The sequence below is a fragment of the Myxocyprinus asiaticus genome, chromosome 35, assembly GCF_019703515.2.
Source record: "Myxocyprinus asiaticus isolate MX2 ecotype Aquarium Trade chromosome 35, UBuf_Myxa_2, whole genome shotgun sequence".
NCBI lineage: Eukaryota > Metazoa > Chordata > Actinopteri > Cypriniformes > Catostomidae > Myxocyprinus > Myxocyprinus asiaticus.
In genome coordinates this window covers 25,165,023-25,189,670 of record NC_059378.1, presented here as the reverse complement: position 1 = coordinate 25,189,670, position 24,648 = coordinate 25,165,023, and the positions used below count along the sequence as shown (strand labels likewise).

Sequence of the window (24,648 nt, the reverse complement as noted above, 5' to 3'; positions counted from 1 at the left end):
TAATGTTTGGCGAAACACCCACGCATTTAAGGGTTTTTGTCAAAGATAAAGATTAAAATCCTCTGGACTCAAAAAAACAGTTTGATTGTGCAGGGCACTTCTGTTAACAGTGTAGTGATGTCAATGATTTTACTGGCTTATCCAAATATTTTACTTTGACTAACTATTAGCATAAAATTATGGTCTTAACTTTGATTTTGACAGTATTTCAGTATTTGTGTGATGCATCATCAGCAGGTTTAGCTAGCTTTGTTTCCTGCAGTAGCTGGTATAATAATTTTCCTTCAGCAGGGCTAAACTAATGCTATATTTCATAAAGTATATTTTAGGTTTTTAACAGGGTTTAATCTTTGGCAGCTGGCACAGAGCCATTGATAGATTAGCATTTTTTGTGCATGTCTGCAGATACGACCCCATCAAGAGACGAGGGCAGACTACTAAAAAATTCAACACGGCAAAATTAAGTGCATGAACAAAACCCGCAGTATTTTATTATTTTATTATTTAATATTGGGCATTCACTCTGGAATTTTAATGTTAATTCATCCTCCCTTAGATTTAGCTAGTCTTCGGTTGTTTATATTTGAAGTAGCTGTCATGTTATTGCATAAGTATGGCTAGCTGCTTTTTTCTCTTTTTTTTTTTCTATTTTTTTGTCAGAGATGGACAAACTTTCTCTCTGAACACATCCACAGAGTCACAGTTATCACATTAATTGAGTCATGTCACACCTGTAAATGAGTTTTGGATTTCAGGATGGTTGTGAAGGGTGCATTCACTGGAGCCAAAATGAAAAGTGCATGTCAGGTTACCATATTACTGGGTAACAGAAATTTGTTAACACAAATTTTGCCATATATTTTTTTCTTTTCAAGTTTCTTTTTCTCACTTGCATTCATCTATTTCTACATTTTAACCTTGAAAGTCTTTTGGAGGCATCTTATCTTTTAAAGTGTTTAAAGTATTTGCAGTAGATCCCCAGCCTCTCTGTGTCTTTTGTTTCAAAATACATCTGTGATTTCTTGTAGTTCAAGGACTGCTTTTGTTGAATACTTCTCCAGACAAGTATTTTAACCAGTCTTTACTGGGGTTTAATGTTGCTTTGACTAAACAGTTGACTTCTCTGTTAGTAACGCTGAAATCATGTAAGTGCATTAGAGGCAGTGATTTGACAAAATAAAATATTAAAATAAAATGCTATACATTTACATTTCATACATTTGGAAGATGCATTTATCCACATTTAACTTGCTGTCCATTCAAACTATATTATCAGTGATGTTGGGTGTATTCAATTACAAAGTAATTAGTTACTGTAATCTAATTACTTTTAAGACAAAAAAGTAGTGTAACACATTACATTTTAAATTCTTGTAATCAGATTACAGTTACTGACTTTCAGTTAAACTAATTACTTTTAAGTACATTACTTGCGCTAAAGTAATATGTATAATACATTTATGAATTAATATGTACGTCTGCTAGTGATTCTGTGACAGGTGAAGGGTGTGCGACAGTGAATGAGGAAAAAATATAGACATTGTAAATGAGCGTAAAACAAAAAACTTTTCTAGGAAGTATTATTTAAAAAGTAACTTAAAGCTGCACTACGTAACTTTGTGCTCTCTAGCGACATCTGTGGTTAACTTAAAATTGCAAGCAATTTGTGGAAGACGATAAACGTGTGTCGTGTTTTGGCACTGCTCTGCTCTATGATTTGAGTTTGCCTGTATGTGATCATGACTGGAAATATTCAGAGGCGGAGTCATAACATGCTATTTTCATGTTTATATAATATTATACGACTAAACATTTAAAAATGAAATATTACTTGCTTTGATGAAGATAAACAACACTTATATTCACATATTTTGAATGAATGAATTTTATACTTATAGCGCTTTTCTGACACTACACTCAAAGCACTTTTACTTAAAGATCAGGGGGCTCAATCACCTCAATCACTACCAGTATATTTTAATATAAATTATACTGTGTTTTATCTACTATTAATGTTTGCATTGTACTACACTTACTCGTGATATGACTGAAAAGAGTTCAGTGGAAGACTTTATTATTGTTATATTATATTGCACAGCCTCAGTTGATAATGCAAGTGACCTGTAACACTAAAATAGTATGTCTATGCAATGCTTACAATAACACATTGAACTAAAAATCTAAAACTAGCATTCAATAATGATGGGGATAAAATATACTTTATTAAACATGAAAATAATATGCATAAAAATGCAATATAACAGTTACAAGAAGTCAATTTCAGAAGCCATAAATATTAGTAAACATGTCACAGTAACTTCCCCTGACAACGTAAATACATCGTGATCGGTTAACATACGTGTAATGTTCGATTCATACAAGCATGACAATTTTGACAATATTAGCTTCAACAACCCTACCAGACAACATATCCAAGAATTAAAGCAGGTAAACAACTTCACCAAACGGATAACAGATAAACATCCATCCAGATTGCTGCGATGCTGTCCGAAACTGTGTAAGTGGTTCTTCTTTCATATTTTCACGGACATGACGTAATGACGCAAAGATTTACGTCATAAGCCAGCGTTTTTGCGCCAAGTCGGACCCGAAAACTCAAAATACAATTTTTTTTTTTTATAGATTTACCATAGTGAATATGGGTAAGGTAAAAACATTGTTTTGAACACTGATTGTTGATGTACTCAATCAATAATGGCAATTTGTTAATTTTTAACCAAAGAATTACATAGTGCAGTTTTAAACAATTATTAGTAAAATAATTAGTAACATAATTACTTTTTAGATGAAATAATCAGTAAAGTAATCAGATTACATTTTAGATAAGTAATTTGTAATTTGTAGTGGATTACTTACTTTGAGTAACTTACCCAACATTGGTTATCAGTATGTGTGTTCTCTGCAGAGCATGTGAGCTGAGTGTAGCGGGAGCGGAGCGATCAGAATTTCACTGGAGCAAAGAGCGCGTTTCACGAGACTGCGCTCAGTCCCACTCCGGCCGCTCACAAGACACTCACTTTCCGCTCCAAACAGAATGTGCTACATTTCGTGTGGCCATATTAATAGGCTGTGTGTGTTGGCAGCTGTATTAAGTCCAAGTCCTTGTATCTGTCCAAGATTTTAAATAGAGTGGATTATCAGAGATGAGGCAGCGTTTAAACTCTGTGTGATTCACGAGCTGATGGTGACAGGTGCTGATTCCAACTACAGACTACAGTGAGGTGAGAGCACAGAGGCAGTTCAAAACACAGATACGTTTCCCAGACATACATCTGTAAAGTAAAATCATTTTATTAGGCTACTCCGGACGTCTGTAAGGTTTACCGTCGATTCGCATGGAATAAGCGATGTCTGTATAAATCACAGAGATGAGAGTGTCGACTGCATTTACACACTGCTGTCACGCATAACTGACCCATCAGAAAATGTATGCTATTTAGCTGTGCTGATTAATTATGTATTAAACATGTTCATATAAATCTGGGATTATTAGAAGAAATGTACTTGAATATATGGCAAAATACAACAGAACTGGTTACATTAGCAATCCAGTATGCCTACAGTACACTCTTGAATTAAAAATATAGACAATCTTTTCACATTATGTAATTTTATTTGTCCCTCTAGAAAATATGTTGTGAAACGCAGGGCTCAACACAATTTTTCCCATTCACTCTGCTTAAACCACAAAATTAGCACTTGTGTCCTTTTCTAATTTTCCTAATCAAAAGAAATCATGTTCATTTTTGTTTCTCATGCATCAGTCCAAATGCAACAGCCACCGTTAGATAAAGTTTTGAAGCACTTCTTACATTTTCTGGTGTCTTCTCAATGACCAACATCCATTTCAGACACTTGGTTATCTTTAGAAACAATGAGTTAAAGGGTTCTGGACAGTGTAAATTCACTGGCTTTTTACCAACATGTCAGTTGTCAAGAAAATATGCGTGGTGCTTACCGATGCAAAAGTTGCCTCCACATTGCTAGGATGTTCTGCGTTGTTGCTAATGCGCCGTGTTGGGTGTAATCCAGTTACAAATTAATTAGTTATTGTAATATAATTACTTTTAGTAAAAAAAAAAGTAGTGTAATGCATTACATTTTAAATTCTTGTAAACAGATTAGTTACTGACTTTCAATTAATTTAATTACTTTTAAGTACATTATTGGTTATGCTTATATCTAATATATTATTTATGTAGAATACATAAAGTATGGCCCCGTAACAAGACATTGTGAAAGAAAATGTGAGGTGCTGAGTGTATGACTTTTGTGTAACAATGAACAAGATATATAGACATAATTTTTTTATTTAAGTGTTTTAGAAAGCAACTTAAAAGTAATTATTAATGTGATTACTTTTTCAATGGAGTAATTATTAAAGTAATCAGATTACAATTTTAGAGGAATAATTAGTAATCTGTAGTGGATTACTATTTTTAAGGAACTTACCCAACACTGCTAGTGGGTTGTGTACTGGCCCAAGTCAAAAGAGCCCACCCCCAAGTTTCTATTATGTTCTGGTCCCTCAATGTAAGTCTATAGGATTTATTTACCTGTATTATCATCTGCCAGGCGAAGGTCTAATCACTTAGAAAAGTAATAGTGCACCTCTCCAGATTTGAAGCATTCATGTCTGTTGCACAGACACGTCTAATTCTTACTTTTATGGATTTGTTCAAATCTCGAATTCTAAGTATAAGCAATAGTAATATGAAATATTATATTTTATATTTACCTTGTGAGACCCCGCGTACACATGCATGTTGTTTTTTTTTGGCTTCGCTATACACAATGCATAATTTAAATTAATTTAAACCAACTCTGTGCTGTCAGTAAAGGGTTAAACTTTCGATGTATGGTGTCGTGTGACAAAACAACATTGCGCTGACCACACAACAGCGTCAAAATGACATCTGGTAAGAAAGCTAATTAAGTTTTTACACTGAAACCTGTTTGAGTCTCTAATTTCAACCGATATGCCATTTTTTAAATTTGAGCAATTTTTCGCAGAACCTGGATGTTAAGTCATTCATTAAATAGGGAGCAAGAGAGCAAGGGAGCATCCTATAGCTCTCTATGTAGCTAAGTGCATTCAATCCAAACTTCCTATCAAACATTCAGTTTCAGTCTGAAGATGATGTTTGCACTACTCAACATATTTGGTAGATATCGGACAATGGTAATTTGTACATAGATTCAGAATTTATAAAATATAATTTTATTTTAAAAAGGTTGGCAATGATGGGATGATGCTGGACATTACTTTGAATCAGAATTAATTATGCTAATTTCTGATGTAATGTCCGTAATGTTTTAAGGAAACTATTTGCTCTACCTTTTTTTTTTTTTTTTTTTTTGCATGTTTATTAGGTACTACTAGTTACAAATCAAAAAGGGGAATGGAAAATGCACACAGCAGTCACGCTCAGGTCTCTGTACTACTACAAGCAAACCAGTTTTCCATTTGACTTCAGACATACTAGGCTGGGTGAGAACCACTTTAATTCAGTGCAGCATAGATTGCAATGCTTGTCTGATTGGACTGAAGCAGTTTATTCGATATCAGTTTGTCATGGGTCATTAGCAGTGTGTTACCCAAAAATAGAATCGTAATTATGCCGTAAAAGTAAATGCCGGCAATTTCTCTGCCATGGGTCTTTTATTTAAATTAAAGGGATAGTTCACCAAAAAAAAATAACAAAAAATAATAATAATAAGTTCATTTCATTTACTCACATTCATGATGTTTCAAATCTGAATGACTTTCTGTATGACACAAAAGGAAATGGTGGGCTGAATGTCAGCCTCATTCACCATTCACTCTTTGTATGGAAAAAAAGATGCAATAAAAGTGAATGAAGGTTATGCTGTCATTCTGCCTAACATCTCCTTTTGTGTCCCACAGAAGAAAGAAGGTCGTACAGGTTTTGAGTAACATGAGACTAAGTAAATGATAACAGAATTTTTATTTTTTGATGATAGATTCAGAACCAGAATTATCTCACTGTACATCTTGCTAATGAATACCCATAGCATGTGCACTTGAAACCAAACAACACAAGTGTCACAAGGGCCTTTTCATTCCAGGAAGTCCTAGTATGCAAATGCTAACAAGCTTGATGTTTTACAAAGACTTGCCTAAACAATGCAGAAATCAGCAGGGTATATTTTATACATCTACCCTGAGCTAAATGACATAGTGTTTTTTTATTTATTTATTTATTTATTTATTTACCAGCATGTATTTGTACCTATATCAAAGATTTTCCTGATAGCCCGCCTGCTGTTGCCATGGAAGAGAAGGAAACAAATGAATTGGGGCAAATGCTGGTGGTGAATACCAATGAGCCTGGGAGCTGATAGCTCACTAACGTTTTTATGTTTTATGCCTCTTTGCTAAACTACTGACATGATGAGTTATTCTACAATCTCTAATTTTTTTATAGCATTTGTAATGGTCCAATGATATATCAGGGCAACTAAAGTGGTCACTAGGCACTTTTCACAAATAAAATACAAAATAGGGCATGAAACTCTTAGAAAAAGTTTATTTTCCAACACATGGTCAGTGAAAGGTGTTTTATTTTCTATTCATTTTCTATGAGATTTGTAATTTTTGCAACCCTGTAACCAAAATGTGAAAATTTTGAAACCCTGATTTGTGCGTTACTTTCTAGCAATAAACTTATTACAGATACAGAAATATTGCTGTGTTTAAAACTAGCTACTTATCATGCCAGGCTTGTTTAATAATAGTTTTTCTACCATATTTAATTATTCTTAATAAAAAAAAAAAAAAAAATAATTGTTGTATGATTTGTGCCTCTAATGCTTTGGAAAAGTAATGGTACAACAAAGTGTACCGCATTTGTGGAACATGCTAGTAACAATATACATGTTTTTGTCTCTGTTATGAAGCTCAATTTCAGGATTAATACCGGGCTTAAATTTTGACTGTAGAAACTTACTAGTTAATACAGTTGTAATGCTAAGATTTGACATTGGAATGCCAAAGATATTTGCTCGGACCAACACAGAGGGTTGTGTCCTTATCATAGCCTCAATAAAACATCTACTTTTTTTCCACGCAAATCTCATTCAGCCCGAGAGCTTCTCCCCTGTTGTCGATATTTGCATTGCCCTGTTGTTCTCCCTGTGGTGAGACCTGACTTCTAAAGACAACATGCCCTTATAAAGGATATTGCGGGATTCTGAAAACCGCTCTGTGGGAGGATGAGTTGTCTTCTTATTGGCGTCTTTGCCTTTCTCAAGTATTTTGCCGCTAGCGGGTAACAAGAAAGCTACAAAAAATTGCAGGTATCAAGCTGCGTCTCCAGTGGCTACAAGCTGATTCAGGGTATTATGGGTCCCTTTCCTCCTCTGAAACTCCTCTAGTAAGCAACGTCGTAAACCGCAAGTGTGTAATAATACTGGCCAGCTTAGAAACTGCAAGCTCATTTACAAACAGCTGTAGCCTTTGACAGGACAAAGCACAGTCCAAACTACATTAACAGGTCCTGGCAAGCATGATGAGGTCCTGAAACCTCTGGGTTCTCAGTAAGACAGCATGCTATTTCAAGTTTGAATAACCATTTTAAAACTCTTTGCTGTCAGCCAGTGGCCATCAAAAGACCATCAAATAAGTTGCAGATCTCACCTCAACTTTATTACAAATACCTATTCAGCTGTATTATATTATTGTACGCAAGAAGCGTGTAGCAAGAGAGACTCTTCTGAGGGCTGTTTTCTTGATTCTGGTAATATTTCTTTATTAGGTCACTCAGTGACGTGACTCATCTGTTTGTCATCTGGCTCCTCAGTGGCCGATGCGAGGGAGCTTACAGCAGGCTGATGATGGTGATCTTTATCACTGGCGCTCTGTTCATTACCCCACTGCAGTGACACTCATATCCTGGCAGATGGTCACTTTCCGATTGATTTGCCACATTGGGGAGATTAAAATATTATGGCTCCAAAGAGACCAGCCGCTGTCCTCGTCAAATTAGCATTTTTGCCTGGCTGTGGCTCATGGAATGGGTGAATGTCACCCCAGAGGTGATGACGGAATTAGAAGAGAATCAAGAGAACTGGGCAGCAGAGATGGAACTCTGGCACTGGACATGACTTACCGTACAGCCGAAGCCAATCTTAACGTTTTAGGAGGCTAGAATAAAAGACCACTAGCCTACTAACCATGCTTACTGGGCTTAGCAACCAAGGGTGTCTATTATACCTGGGGAAAGCTATTTGTTAGCATTCCCATTCATTTCAAATGCAGTTGCTTGGCTGTTGCATGATCTCCGGTAAGTACATGATTTGAGTTCTGTCATCTTTTTTCACGGAACAACTTCCGCATCCATGTTTTTTTCAGCCAGCCTCCTGGGCAAATATATACAAATGCCATGTTACTAATTACTCTGGGGCTACAGGAAGATTAAGCCAGAACATCGCTGACTGAATGATGGTAGCACAAGAACATGCACAGTCCCAAGCTTTTCTCTAGCGACCATCCTTCTCGTGCATGAGCAGTGACGTCAAATTCAGCAGTCAGGGAAAAATATAAATCCATTTCACGGTTTTAACCTCATGCGACTCCACGTACACATGCGTGGACATTGTATTTTGACTTCGCTAAACACAATACATAATTTAATTTAAACCAACTGATCTCAGTTCAGTAGACTCTGGGCTGTCAGTAAAGGGTTAAACTTTCATGTTTATGTGACAAAACAACATGGCGCCGATCACAGTGGTGTTTGTCTTTGGGAGAAACGGCAACAAAACTACATCTGGTAAGAAATCTAATTAAGTTTTTACATTGAAACCTGTTTGAGTCTCTACTTTCATCCGATATGCCATTTTTCAAACATTTTTGCGATTTATGGTGAAACGCCACACTGCTAAATACAATGTACAGTAATGTGTACAATAAAACAAGATTTTCACATTGAGAATTTTTTTGCTTTCAGAGGCTTTATATGGTGTTAGGATGAAAATACGGTGCATTTTTGAACTATTCGGAGACCAGTACAGATAGACAGCACACTGGAGGTTAAGTCATTCACTAAATAGGGAGCAAGGGAGCATCCTATAGCTTTCCTATGAAGTGCATTCAATCCAAACGTCCTATCAAAAATTCATTTTCAGGCTGCATATTACAGTATGTTTGAACCACCCAGCATGGTTGGCAGACATGGGACAAAGGTAATCAGTACTTAGATTCAGAATTTATAATGTATAATTATATTTTAACATGATTGGCAGTGATTGGATGATGCTGGCCATTACTTGCTGGCCAGTATCAGAATTAATTATGCTAATGTCTGATTGGTACAATGCTTCAGCACTGGCTGAACAACTTGTTTGACAGTTCAAAGAGAGAACATTGAGATTTGGTTGCCAAAGTAGAAAAAAGGACTGTAACATAAAAGTCAAATCCAGAGGTGGAAAGTAACAAATTACAACTAATCTCGTTACAGTACTTGAGTAAATTTTTCACATATTTCAACTTTAAGTATAAATAAATAATAGTACTTTTACTTGAGTTGATTAAAAGAGTATTCAACTTTGCTACAACTGTTTTTCACCACAATTACAAAGTACCAAAAAATACATCATATTTCGGATTTTTTGGGAAGAAGAAATTTATAAGCATTAAATCTGTTTATAAACTAAAACGTGCTGTGTGCGGCATGACGAAAACCAGCAGGGCACAGCACCATGAGAACAGCAGCTTGTATAAACTGCTGCCGGTGTCCTCTCTTCTGTAGCTTCTCCAAGACTTTCTGCCCTGTCACTATACAAGAACTGTAATATGGTGATTGTATGCATATTTAATTTTATCCTGGAAAGGAGCCATTCATTCAGGAACGAGGGAACCGTCTGAACACGTTTTACCACTGATAAAAGGTAGGCAATGTTTTAACTGTGCCAAACGTTAACACAATGTAGTGTAACATATATGTGGGGATATCTTGTTTATTGCTACTATATGTCTAAAACAAACTTTGTAAATACCTTAGAAAGATACAATGCCAATAGTGTTGGAAATTAATGGGGACACCAAAATTGAGAAAAATATCCCGAAATTCAAAATATGGGAGCAAAAAATGCCCACACAACGAGTTCCCGTGTTTTATTAATAATATTGGCTATAGTTACAATATACATACATTGCGAGCTTCTTTTGACTTTTCACTGAACATTTTTTTCCCCGCCGTCTGGTTTTTGCACCATCGCGCGCACAGACGGGCTGTCCACTCTTATCAATCCTCATCAGTTCCGTATTGTACTCCTGCGTTAAATTCCGTAACCGTTCGCCCCTCTTGTTCAGAATAAACTGTCCTAGTCGGTAACACTCTCGTTCACAGTGCTATACTGTACTTACCTGCCCTGTCTCACCCACTAGAGGCTAAAAGTGCACAAGGGATGGATGTTATATAAAGAAGGTATGAAAAATCACAAAACATAATGTAACCAAATGCTATAATTTACTTAATAATATCTCAATATGTTAAATAACTAAAATGTTTATTAAAACTTTATTATTACAACTTTAATACAATAATACATATACAGAACAGCCAATTTTAGTGTTTGAATCAATCATATCTCTCACTAAACACTGTGTGAAATGTTTATTTTTTGCCTTAATCAGTTGGCATGTAGGAGTTGATAACAGTTTGCTTAATAATCTCATTCCATATCTGGATAATTGCTGCAATATCATAGAGGATAAATTTAGTCTATGATATTGCATTATATTAGTTTTGTACAGTATGTTAACTTAATAGCCAAAATAGTTGGACATACGAATAAATATCACTTAAAACAATTCTTTCAAACTGTAATAATATTGGCAATTAATGATTTTGACATTATATGTTATCAGTTTAATGCATCCTTGGTGAAAGGAAGCATATATTTCTTTCGAGAACAAAAATGTCTTGTGTTCTAAAAATGGAAGCGTATATACTCTATATAATATAATTTTCATAAAGTAACTTGTAACGTAATTACTTGAGTAGTTTTTCGGCAGACTACTTATTTACTCTTACTTGAGTCATAATATTTCTTAGTACTGCTACTTGTACTCAAGTGAATTATTTATTCGGTAGCAGTACTTTTACTTAAGTAAAAAAATAAAAATAAACAGTACTCTTTAAATCAAGTAAAATAATTTTTATTTGAATAGTTTTTTTATGTTGTTTTATTTTTTTATTTTTTTTCGCATGTTTATTATGTGCTATTAGTTACAAATCAAAAAGGGAAATGGAAAATGCACACAGCAGTCATAGCTGGGTCTCAGGAGTTTTGTAGAGTCCTCCACAAATTATCACTGGTAAAACACCTATTATAATATAATTAAATATTTGCGATTTATAAGTTGCTTGCAAAATTAAATTTTTTGGGTGAAAAGAGGTTGTGCAAAGACAAAAATAGTTGCTGGCGGCAACAGTTAACATTGGCAGTGGACTGAACGGACGCATTGTGCACGCAGTAAACAATAATCTGACTACAGCTTGTTTTCTTTCCAACATCTGCCTTTTAGCAAATAAGTTAGTACTACTTGGTGAACATCACATAATTAATGTTAATGAGCACTTTTTAAATAGTTTCTATGCACCTGGTTCTTACTAAGGGAGTGTAGTGTAATAAGATGCAGTATCAAAACCTTTGTACCTCGACATCAGACATAATCTTGTGTAATTAAAAACATATCATTTTACCGTAATGAATTTCAGCGGTACAAAAGCACCTTGTATGTATAAAAACATTTACATTGTAACAGAACTCAGCAAGGTTAAATGGGAGGTGTATTTGAGCCCTGATTAAAAGGCTCTCCCACCAGTCACACCGAGCAGATCTGTGGAGTCATGTACAGCGGTGCAACTGATAAGGCATGGCTGTGAAAGGACTTCATTGTGTGTCGTGTGGGGCCTGTTCAGAGTTCAGAGTTGGCTACCTATCTACCTGAAAGGAATTGAAAAGCAACCCTTGTGGTGACTGACCAGAATGACTGATAAGCCTCAGGGGGAGATTATAGCGATTATGGCACTGTTGGAGAGGTTGCCATGGTGATGAAATCGAGCATTCTCTTTAATATATTATTTACTGCCTCCGTTCCTGACCCACGTCATTTAATCAGGAGAGAGCAGGAGACCTGTTCACTTCTAAAAGCACCGGTTCATGCACAGGAAGCTCGCGCACCTCTGCCTGTGTTCTGCGCATCATAAAATGTGAAAAAGGAGACTGGGTTGAGCATAAACTATACATGAAAACCATCCCAAAAGCCAGTTTATGAAACACTGCTGGAATGGCAATAGAAGCAATCCACAGGCCTTTTCTCTAAAGCCAAAACAAACACTAAAAACACTTTGGATCACTCAGAATTATTCTGGAAGCCTCAAGTAAGAGACTAAATGGAATTCAGCACATACCAAAAACAACAAATGCTTTGGAAATTTAAAGGTGAACTGTATTATTTTTTGATGTTTAAATACATTTCACAGTTTGTTTGTTCAACCAATGGCAGCCTGGAGGAGTGTCATTATTTTTCCAGTTATATGTTGGAATTACAAACTTCTACACCTTAAATCATAAATGTGTGAATAGTTGATTGACTTTTCAAGACAGTTGAATATTACATTTGAAAGACAAAATGGTCCTCAAAATCATGGGAGTATAATGGCTGACCCATCCCTCAGTGGTCTCTGTTCATGTTTCACAGGATTGAGAATGTGAAAGTCAAGCACATTAGTTAGTGGACATCACTGAAGCTTCAATTAAAGGAAACATTGGGTCCATATCATTGAGGTGCAAATGTCTTTCAAATGGACTTTGTCCTTCCTGTGGCCTGAATGCTCATTGACCCTGACTGGCTTTAGACCAGAGTGGAAATTATACAAATGCTTAACTTTGAGACAAAGTGGATCTTCGGGTTTATTGAGATAATAAAGGAAATGAAGAAATTAGGATATGCTCAAATCTCTCCATGTGTAAGTTAAATAAGTTAAGTTAAAAGCATCTCCATGTCTTTAAATATTTGTGTTAATTTTTAAGTTTTTTTTTTTTTTTTTTTTTAAATTAAGAAAATGTGAGTGGTTCTTGCCTCGGCAAAATTCAAGGCACAATGCTAGGGTGTTATGGGTGGTTGTTAAGGCCTCACATAAAGGTGGCTGAGAATGCACGTTCTCATATCCGAGTCCCTGCGTGTTAATTTTAGACATTTACATTTATTCATTTAGCAGACGCTTTTATATAAAGTGAATTACAAAATTAGGAAGGATACAACATAGTGATTCATCATAAGGAGACAGTAACACAAAACGTTCTGCATTAAAAAGTTTCAATTGTATTAGAAAGTATTAGCCAAGACAGAGATAAAAGTGCAAATATTGTTATTTAATTTTTTTATAAATATGTTATGAGCATAGGGTTACATTCTCATGAAAAAGTGACTAGACACATTGAAAGTTCTTGTATATGTACATGCATTCACTTTTTATACATTTCCAATCGTGCGTTTTTTCCCCTTTAATTCTGCACGTAAACTGTAAAGTTTAAAATCTTGCTTTATTAGGCAGTGCTCCGCTGCTGTGGCACTACGAGTCCAATGTCTGAATGTTTTTGAAGTACGATAACGAAATTCTTTCACAAACTCGCACAGTTTATTCGTGATAACATCAACAAACACGAAACAGTGGCTTGTGCCTGTTTTTGTGCTTACTGGCACCATTTACAAAGGAAAAAATACATAAAAACAGCGAGTAGGGAGATGTGGGGGATGTTTTATTTTATTTTCTAATTATTTTTGTCTCCTCTACCCAGTACATTGCTCTCCTCTTGCGCTCTCTATATTTCATTGGCTGTTGCTCATTATCGGTCTCTCGTCCATCGGGATGGTGCGCACACAAGACGTCTAGATATCTAGCTGGTTTAAAATCTGTTGTAGCATCTGGGACAAGTCTTGGCATGTTGCAGGAGTGCACACACTACGAGACCGTTTGTCGTGAGATCTGAGACTTCACATTGCAGACCAGTCGCAAACTCAAAACTTCAAAGGAGACGAGCTTGAGTCGTGTACTGTACACAAGGCTTTACAATCAACAAAGCCCACCCCAAAGCTATTCAGGTCTCTAGATATCACTCTGGTCTCTCCTTCATTGCAAGTCTATTGCATTTTGTTGTCTGTTTCTGTTCTGTTTCACTGGTGTTGTCATTGTGTATTTGTGCTATTCCTACAATGTTTACTTATTTTATAGGACTAAACATGGAAGACTTTTGGGTCACTGAGCACTAACATAATGTTATCTATAATATAGCCATGTGTTATAGGAATTTTGTTGTAAGGTTGTCAATTGTCTTGAGTATTCCTCCAGAAAATTCAACAAGTTGTGAAGGACAGATTTATTTACTGGATTTGAATGTTTGTTGACTTTTAGACTTTATCTGGTGGTTTAATAGACTGTTTGTTGGGTGAGTTTGTCTTTACACATTAAGAGTAATGTGTCCTATATTTCTCCTACAAGGAATCATTAGAGCAGTTCATTAGTTAATCATAGTCAACACACAATCAATCACAATCATTATAAGATGCAAAAACCCAGTAAGAACCTCTTTTACTATCAGAGGACAGTTTGAATAGTATTCCCTGCTGAAAAAACATATTAAACCAGTCTAAGATGGTTTGTAGGTCTTTGCTTGTCCCCCAGCCTGGTTTTACAGAAGTTTTTTGGCACTTGTTAGCTAAACCAGCTAATCCAGCTAAACACCATCTTGGCCAGACTGGGAGACCAGCTAGACCAACTTAAACCAGCTTGTGCAGGACTGCAAGACAAGCTAGACCAGCTTAAACCAGCTAAGACCAGCAACCCAGATTTTTGTTTTTCAGCAGTGTTTAGAAATTGACTAAAGCACTGAAAGATGTACAAAGTCTTAATGATCATGATTAATGATCATGTAATATGTGTTACCTTTGGTGTGCATTTGGTTAACATGCACTTTCAAAATGAATAACAAAAAAGTAATGGTTTTCTTCCCCCTTCACTCAGTTGTTTAGTTTCCTCTTAATTTGATTTGGAAGTCTGCCTTTTTTTCTCTTTGACCGTGTCCTGAAATATCCGTCCATAACAGTGTGAGTCAGCAGTGACTCTGGGCCTAATCAATTGTCCTGCTTTTGGAAAGCTGTTTATGAAGCAGAGTGCATGATGCATGAACTGCGCTGGTGGGTGTTTCAGGGCTCTGGCGACGAGAATTTGTTTTAATGTAATTACCAGACACTTGAGAAGTATCGCCACATGCCAGGCCTCAGAAACACGTCGAAGTTTCTCATTAACGTCCCTTCCACGCCCTCAACATGTTCTGGTTTCCTGGTGCTCTGATAAAATGTAAGAATTGAGTGTGGTTTGAGAGGATCAAATCCACTGCCATGTGGTGGAACTGCAGCTCAGGGAAATACATGAGTTTTAGTAGAACCGTTCAGATGAGGTGAGGTGGTCGGGCTGTTTAAGAGTTTTAATTTAGAGAGAGTTTTTAGTGTGCTGACTAACTCATTCCCTTTCTAGTTTAAAAAAGTTCAACTGTTAAAACTTCTTTTGTTGTTCATATCAACCATCAGAATGGGGAAAAAATTTGACCTCCGTGATTCTGACTGTGGCATGATTGTTGGTGCCAGATGGGCTGGTTTGAGTATTTCTGTAACTGCTGATCTCCTGGGATTTTCACGTACAAAGTCTCTAGAGTTTACTCAGAATGGTGCCAAAAACAAATAAACATCTAGTGAGCGGCAGTTCTGCAGACGTAAATGCCTAGTTGATGAGAGTGGTCAATGGAGAATGGCCAGACTGGTGACAGAGAGGGTACAGAAACTACAGATTAATCACTCTGTTTTTCTGTTTATGGTTGTGAAGCAATGTGAAAAATGTACGTATTAACCCTTCAAGCTCAGATGGGCCCGCCGGCGGGCCCGCAAGAAAAATAAAATATTACTCACTACAGTCTTGGCCAATACAAAATAGGTATCGTTTGAAAGCTTAGGAGCTCTAATTTACAAATCGTGTAGGCATTATTAACAAAACTGAATAAGTGCTTTGAAATTTGCTGACAAATCAGAAGTGTTCCTTTTTTATAATTTATAAAAAAAAATAAATAAAAAAAAAAGCATTGCACTGTGCATATTGTAATCAGTAAAAACATTAAACTCATCAAATAGCCATGTGTCATTTGTTGTTGGAAAGCTCTCAAAGAGTAGAATACAACCAGCCTATTTGTTAAGTATATGTATTTGACAATTATGCTGGTGTTGCTTATATGCCGCATTTTCACTTATAACTTCATGAAAAATAAATGGAACATAAAATATCACATCTTTCATCACGTATCTTTCAAACAAGCCTACACATAAGGTAATTGGATGCACAGATAATCCTCATTAGATAATCCACACGTAGAACAATGTTACATATGGCCACCAGGAGATGGCGCCAAGTACTTGACACAGACTCAATGATGACACAAATGACACAGAATGAAACTCATTCTGTGAAATCTCATTACTAAAATCATGTCTCTATGCTATGCAAACCTTTAGTCATTGTTGTGTTTGCTTGCGTAATTAGTTCTTATGTACAATTTTTATGTTCTATTTGTTTGACAGAGGCTTTTGGACACTTGAAGATGTTTTTGGACACTATGAAAACTAATTTTCGTAATGCTATAACTTTTGATTGCTTTGTCATATCAACACAAAATTGTTCAGCAGTTTCTTAGGCTAATCATAATCTATATCATTAAAAATAAAATGACATTTTTTTTTTTTTTTTTAAGTTTTCTTTACAATGATAACAAACACTTGGGTTTTGTGTATAAGCCTTTAATTTTGGGTATGCCACTGAAACAGGAAATCTTTAAAAACACCTTCAGAGCTTAAAGGGTTCATGTAGAATTTGAACACAAAGCCATTGTAATCAGAAAATGAAGCTCATCCAGTCAGAATTCTAAGTTGGAACCATCTGTTCTATAATTAGCATTTTATTGAGTTTTACCTCTCACTGGCGATTATACTGAGTCACAAACTCACAAAAAAATAATTGAATGTTGTTGAGCAGTATGCACTATAAAATGACATATTTAATATGGCAACACCTGTTATTGTCAACATTTTCTACAGTTGTTTCTAATGGTCACACAAGGAATGACTAAAGATTTGAAAAGGCCCAACAATAAATGATCCTGGTTCAACAACCCAAGATTTGATTTCCACTGAATGGACTTTTTAAAGTCATTTGAATCCATTTTGCTGTCAATGTCTGTAAGAACATCGCAGCATGTCAAACTCAGGGAGGGAAATGCCGTGGATAAAATGCCCTGTGACTGCATTCTGACTGAATAATTACAGGAGAAGCTGCTCAGCAGACAGATTATTTTCCTCTTCATTTGAAAACATGAATGGAAAAAAAATGCAGATATGACATGTTGACTTTATAATTCCACTTACTTGAATAAATCAGTTCTACAGACTGATTTTAGATGGATTTTTATTTAATGAGCCCACATTTATACACAGTGCTGTAAGAAATATAAATTAAACAGCAGTCTTTCTCTCAGGTTATGAATCTAATCAATTATGCATTATTTTAACTAGACTAATTTTAACACCATTTACAGGATGTAGAGGTGTACAATACAGCAAATGAATAATAATAATTTAAAAAAAAGGATGCACCAAAAAGTAAAAGCTGGCATCTAGTTTGTGATTTTTTCATGTTTGTGGCATCTGTGTGACAATATTAACATCATAATGGAATAAAATGGGATTTTGTGTGTGTGTGTGTGTGTGTGTGTGTGTGTGTGTGTGTGTGTGTGTGTGTGTGTGTTTTAATACACTTTCTGGACAGATGGATAGATTAAATTCTAAGTTATAGCACATTTATTTATTTTTTCACTGCAAAGTTTGTACATCTGTGCTGCATTTTGAATGTGAGATTAATGTCTAAATATAGAGTTATATTTAAGGTCAGGGCCTTTGATTGGCTGATAGTGTTTTATTTGTGTTTGACATTACAGTGATGAGGGAAATGCCCTTTACACGCTGTTCTGAGCGTAGTCCCACATTTCACTCTCAGCACAGATATTTGACGCTCTTCACATTAGCACAACACAGCTAAAGTATTGATTTATTTATTTTTTTTTTTTTTTTCAGACTGTATCTCTCCCTTGTCTGCTCTCTCACCCCTACATAAATGGAGAAAAATACTTTTGTCAGTGGTTTATGTTTGGGGTTTTTCTGTCATCTTTTTTTTGTAATTCTAAATGGATTGTGAGCACTTTTTGAATTGTTGCATCTGTCATGCAACTTTATTTTAAAAATTAATATATACATATATTGCTATGTATGTTTCAGGTTGAATTTATGTATTTTTCTTTTCTTTTGGAGAACTGAATGTCTGATTTTTTTGTTGTTGTTTTTTTCCTTTTTAGAGCCCATAAATTTGTTTTATAAATATGAATATTAAATATTAAAATTATTAATATGTGTATATCTTCGAGTATTATAACATTTTAAAACACATGTTAATTTGTTTTCATTAGTGGGTGAATCGAAAACATGTCCAGGTCACATTCTATCCCAAAATCAAAAGAAATCAAGAAAATAAATTATATTTGCTTAAAGAAAATAAAGCCAATTTTAGGACCATTAAGATTTTTAATTGGCATTATTCTCAATGGTGATTTTTATTAGATTCTCATTACTGTACATGTACGTAATACATAGGTTATCTTTAATAAATGTATATTTTCTTTTTATTTAAATCAGCATAAATTAAAGATACTATACAATAATGTATACATACTTTATAATTTAAATAAATGTATAATTATGAAATAATCATATAATAATTATAATAAATATAATTTTCTTTTTTACATAATTACTTTTTTCATTATGGCAATGAGAACTGAGGGAAAAGTGCTTATTTTAATTTTATTTAAGCAAATATATAATTTAATATTTCATTCTTTTGATTTTGGGACAAAACAGGACTTGGACATGCTCTTGACAGGGATTGATAGGGATATGTTTTTTAAATAACCTCATTTAGATCTACTTCCGCTCTCCCCAGTATTTTATTTTAATTTTTTTTTTATTTATTTTTTTTTTTGTAGTGCATTTCTGTCTAAATTCTGGTTCCTCCCAATGTTTTTCTTCTTCTTCACTTAATTTTTTATTTATTATTTATTTTATTTTTTTGCCACAGTCACCTTTGGCTTACTCACTGCTTTGAAACAGTATCTACTTTCAAAGCACTATACAAATAAAACTGACTTGATTTTTCTAAAGTCTGTCTTTCTTCATCTTCCAGGGTTTAGTCGGGCAGCTATGCCGTTTGGTCTGGTGAGGCGAGAGCTGTCTTGCGAAGGTTACCCCATCGACCTGCGCTGTCCAGGAAGCGATGTCATCATGATTGAGACCGCTAATTATGGCCGCACAGATGACAAGATCTGTGACGCTGACCCATTTCAAATGGAAAACACCAACTGCTATCTCCCCGACGCATTCAAGATCATGTCACAAAGGCAGGTTCAGTGCAAATGTACTAGACATGTTAAATGACTTGACAAGTACATTTTCTTTTTTTTTTTCAGTGTTGATATATTTCTCATAGAAACAGGATGTTGGGGGATTGAAGGGCGTTATCCTTTTTTTTTTTTTAATAGCCAGTAGGCTTTAGTTTACATCAAAGCCATGAACCACGATTTGCTACTTGCTAGTCAGCTGCAGGTGTTGTCAGGCGGAGGGACATTCTCATTCTACAAACCATTTGATTGGACAAAGATCTGTGTAGTGCAAGATGATGTCATAAGTATTTTTGATTCGTCTTCCAAGGAGAAGAAAATGTATGTGCTACAAGTTTATTGTCAACTTTGTCAAAGCTAATAGACATGAACTAAAAGCCACAAAACTCACATTTTAATTTAATGGGGTCTTAAGATCTTTTACATTTGTTCTTCCCTTTCCAACACTCTCTTCAAATTGCACCCTCTCTCTCTCATTTGCCCATTTCTGATTACACAGTGCATGAATACGAGCATCTTCTGTGGCATACATGAAAAATATTTCCCTCCACTTTCTCAACAACCAAACCAAACAGAACTCAGTGCATGCATATCCGCTTTCCTTTTGATTTTAGTCTGTGTCATACATCTGGAAGATTGTGCTAAAAAAAATATATAAAAAAACAGGAAGTGATGTGTAAGCCAGGCTTTGATACGTTTTGCTGCCGGCAATGGTGTACAGTTCCGCTTGGCTTATTATGAGTGCCGCGATTCGTAGGGAAATAGGTTTGAAAGTGTGGCGTCTCAATTAGGCCTTTCAGCTGCAGGCAATTAGGCGTCTCAAGTGGGTGCTAATCTACACAGCAACTCTAGGCAGGGATTTGCCTCTGCAGGTCTGCAGAAGTCCAGATGTGAAATTGCATTGTTGTGCACATTTTTTTTTTATCTTGTTAGTCTTCTGGTCAACTAATGAATCACCACCGGCTTCACAATCTTTCATTGTCACAATTGCATTAATAATAGATTTCAGCTCTCAATCAATGCTACTTCAGTTCTTAGAAAAAGAAAACTTTATTTTATTTTTTTTTTTATAATTGATTTATATGGAGGGTTTATATAGATGTACACACCTTATTTAGTGTCCCATGGGTTTGTGTTGAAGCCTATTAACTATTTAATAATGCAGGTTTTTATGAGGTTTCATACAACCAGAAACACTTTCTAGTGTTTTTTGTTGTTTTTTGTGTCTTTTTTTACACAGATAGTTAAGACTTTAAAAAACAAAATAATATGTATGTGTTCAGAAATTTGCTCTGGTCAAACTCTATTATTATAACTTGAATATTTACACAATGGCAAAAAAAAAAAAAAAAAAAAAAAAGATGCCTAAATGGACGGATATAAAGAGCTAAAGTTAGCCATTGTTCAGTGGGGGACTAACATGAGAGTATCAACTGGACATTAATTTGGATATTATGTAACCACTTTTGAAACTGATATTAAAGTGATTTAAGTAATTTTATTAAACATGATTTAATGTTTTAAAGTCAGACAAACCAACTAATACCACAAAACACATAATTCATCAAATCTATTTCTAATACTGTACTTCCTGGGGCCTGTACCATGAAGCTAGTTGATCAAACTCAGGGTTATAGGATTGGTTTTGAATTTACAAAACCAAACCAGTCAAATCAGGCTTAATTGGTACCATCATGCTGCTCATTAACTTCTGTCAACTCAGGCTTTGATCCTGAGTTTAAGATTAGTTCACGTGATTTACCTCTCCGCTGAAGGCAGATAGTTATGAAAATATAAAAAATTTAAATACACTGGATTATTTAACCAAGCAAGCTCACAGACATGTAAACAATGGCTCATATTAAAGAAAACAACATAAGGTAAGAGTTGATATAGAGTTTTTGGCTCTTTGGGGCTTAAGCTGTATTCCATTCAAGTCAGATGTGGGATATTCCTACTTGATATCTCCGATCTCCGACCATAAAGGCATTTCATTTCCACATGCTCGGAAGATGATGTGTAAGGAAACAAAACTGTAATGCTCCCATTAGCTTAGGTGTTCGACTGTCACCAAAGACGTCTCCTTGCAACCCAATTGATAAACAATGCTGCAGTGGTAGTGTTTTGTGCTACAGGTGAATGATTATCTAAAGAAAGTATAATTTACCATGTTTTGAATACCTGGTTCTGCAAATGTTTATTAAACAAGCTTTAATATCATGTAATGTAGGAACTTTGACTCATTTATCGATATTACTTTATAAAAGTGAATGTTTATGAATGTGAAAGTTTAACTTTGTATATCTCCCTGGGTGCCGACATGTTTGTGTAACATCACGCATCTTGGCAAAATCAAAGTTGAAAATTTCAGCACGAGTTTCCAAGTTGGAATTTCGACTTCAAGTGGTGTTCCATTGCACTTGTCCTTGTAAGAACATGGAAAACCCAACTTTCCATGTTGAATGGAATGCAACATTACAAAAGCAGTAATAAGGGCAGGCATGAGACATTTGTCTTTGCTGTCTTATAGAGATCATATTTAACTTTGTGATTCTTTTGATAATCATTCGAACTGTGGTGTTAGGGAAACAAATAAAAACAAAAACAAAAATATACAGTCACATTCCTGAGAATCAGACCTTTCATTTGATATATGACTTGCCTATTTAAGTGCTATGTGTAAAACTTTTAAATTCTTACTCATATTTCTACACCATCACATCTAGGTGGCGCTCATTTGCGACATATTTTTTAAGGCTTTATTTTGTTAATTTTTGTAACATAAATGCAAAAGTGATGGTATTCTAAAAAAGTTTCTAAGCTTTCAAATGGTACCACATTTGAGTGATTTATGTCTCAAGGGACATTTACAATTTAAGTGTAAACTTATCATACACTTCTGCCGCCAACAGTTCCATAGAATTTAAGGGGTTAAACAGCACAACAAGAGATTGTTATAAAAATATGAAAAATTAAAACGCATTTACACTGCAAGAGATCACCATTAAATCATGAAGAACTAAAGCACGATTTACACAGCACAAGGGATTACTGTCAAATTATGAAGAAATTAAAGACATTTACACAGTAAGAAGAAACAACTGCTGTGTGAGCTCAAGAGGAATGCTGGAAACAATTTTTAATTTTATAAAATTATAAAACAGCTGATTTATCAATTCTTAAGTAAATTCATATAGGTCCACAACAAGAACACACAAGCTTATTAATTTTAAAAGCTTAAAAACTTTATTTAAAATATAAAAAAGCTTTTGTATTCATTTAAATTGAAAGCTTAATATAATTTATACTATTACAAATTAATATAGGCTACTATTGAATAATTATAAAGTGAGTAATCGGAATACTGTATGCAATAATTGGTATGCAATAATAAGATGTATTTTGTGTACCGCTTATATTGAACTTCAAGTGAAATACTGTGTCTTCAATCCATTCTATAGCCATTTTGTGGAGTGATTAAGCTTTTAATATTTTAGAATCGAACATTATTGGCAGGTATTATATTAATCCATCTTACTAGCTGTTTTATAGGTAGCCTAATATTATATTATGTTTTTGTTTTCATAGATATTTTACATTTTATTGTTGGAGTAGGTACAGAAAAACTATTATATTGTATTTAAATATATTACAAGACTTCCAAAAATCTATATTTAGACTCTCAAATAAATAATTTATCATGAAGAGTCGATTTTGTGGCTTTCTAAAACGTTTTTGTAAAGTACACTTTAAGAGACACGATGGAGTGACTTCATTGTGTCACAGAGGTCCCTTTTCTCACAGCTGATTGGTTCAGTATCTGTTAGCGATCGGTAACCCAGAACAAAACCTGCTATGGAGCAGGTTAGTCATGGAGTGTAACATACTAAGGCAATGAACTAGTGTACTAGTGTAGTGTAAAGGCTGATTTCATGGTACCTAAAACCCAGGATTGACACAAATTAAACTTACCTAGCTAGCCACCTAAATCGGCATCATGTTACAGGCCCCAGATGTTTGTGTTGTTGTTGTCCCACCAAAAGTAATGTCACTTCCTATAGGACTTAGTCATTATTAAGGACCTGGCTTTTGTTAGTGTAAGGGATATTACAAAAGACTAACAAGATGGAGTGATATTTAGCACAATGGAAAAGCCTATAGTACAAATTACAACAATATTTCTAAGAAAACTGGAATACAGAATTTTTTAATAAGTATGGAATGTTTCTTTTGTGTTAGTACTTGGCAAAATAGCAAAAAAAAAAAAAAAAAAAAAAAAAATGGCAACATCCACTCAAACCACAGTAGTGATATTATTTAAAATTCACTGCTATGTTCACTTAAAAATAACTAATGATTAACATCTTTAAAAAACTGCACTGAAAAAAAAAAAGATCTTGTGGTGAAGTAAATATAGCAGAAAAGATTTAGTACTTTCTACATTGAATAAATTAGTTTAAGCTTGAACTTGAAAATATTAAGTAAGTTCTACATTTGTACTTAATTTAAACATGTAAAAATTAATGCTCTAGCTCATAAATAAATATTCTTTATGACTGCTAGTTACAATTTGTCATCATGTATCAGTCCTAAAGTAGAAAACCTTGTCATATTTATTTGCTAATTTGAGTCAGTTTCACAGGTAAATAAAATAAGTAAATGCTACTTAACTTTTCGAAGCTGGTGTTACCAGCATGCACTGGACTTGAATAATTAATTAGCTTGCATGGTTCCCTATCTGTCACTCACTCGACGTTGGTGTCGATGTAGTGACACTAGGGGTCACTCTTGGGAGGCCGAGACACATCTGGTCTTTGATAAAAGGCCAATGAAAATTGGCGAGTGGTATTTGCATGCCACTCCCCCGGACATACGGGTATAAAAGGAGCTGGTATGCAACCACTCATTCAGATTTTCTCTTCGGAGCCGAACGGTCATGCTCATTGAGCTGAAAACTACTGTTCATTCACCTCTGCTGGATCTGACGGCGCATTTCAGCGGCTTCTCCCCCCTCTGCACTGATGCACTGCAGAGACTGCCCCTGGG

At 34.9% G+C, this 24,648-nt stretch overlaps 1 protein-coding gene across 11 annotated transcripts in view; it reads left to right on the top strand.

The window, feature by feature from the left end:
• Positions 1-24,648, top strand: part of adgrl2a (adhesion G protein-coupled receptor L2a) — a 180,722-nt gene that overhangs the window by 48,307 nt on the left and 107,767 nt on the right. For all 11 annotated transcript variants that reach the window (XM_051673249.1, XM_051673247.1, XM_051673248.1 and 8 more), the window contains exon 3: positions 19,389-19,602. In XM_051673249.1, the coding sequence (XP_051529209.1) occupies positions 19,389-19,602 (214 nt within the window). The remainder of the gene's footprint in view (positions 1-19,388; positions 19,603-24,648) is intronic.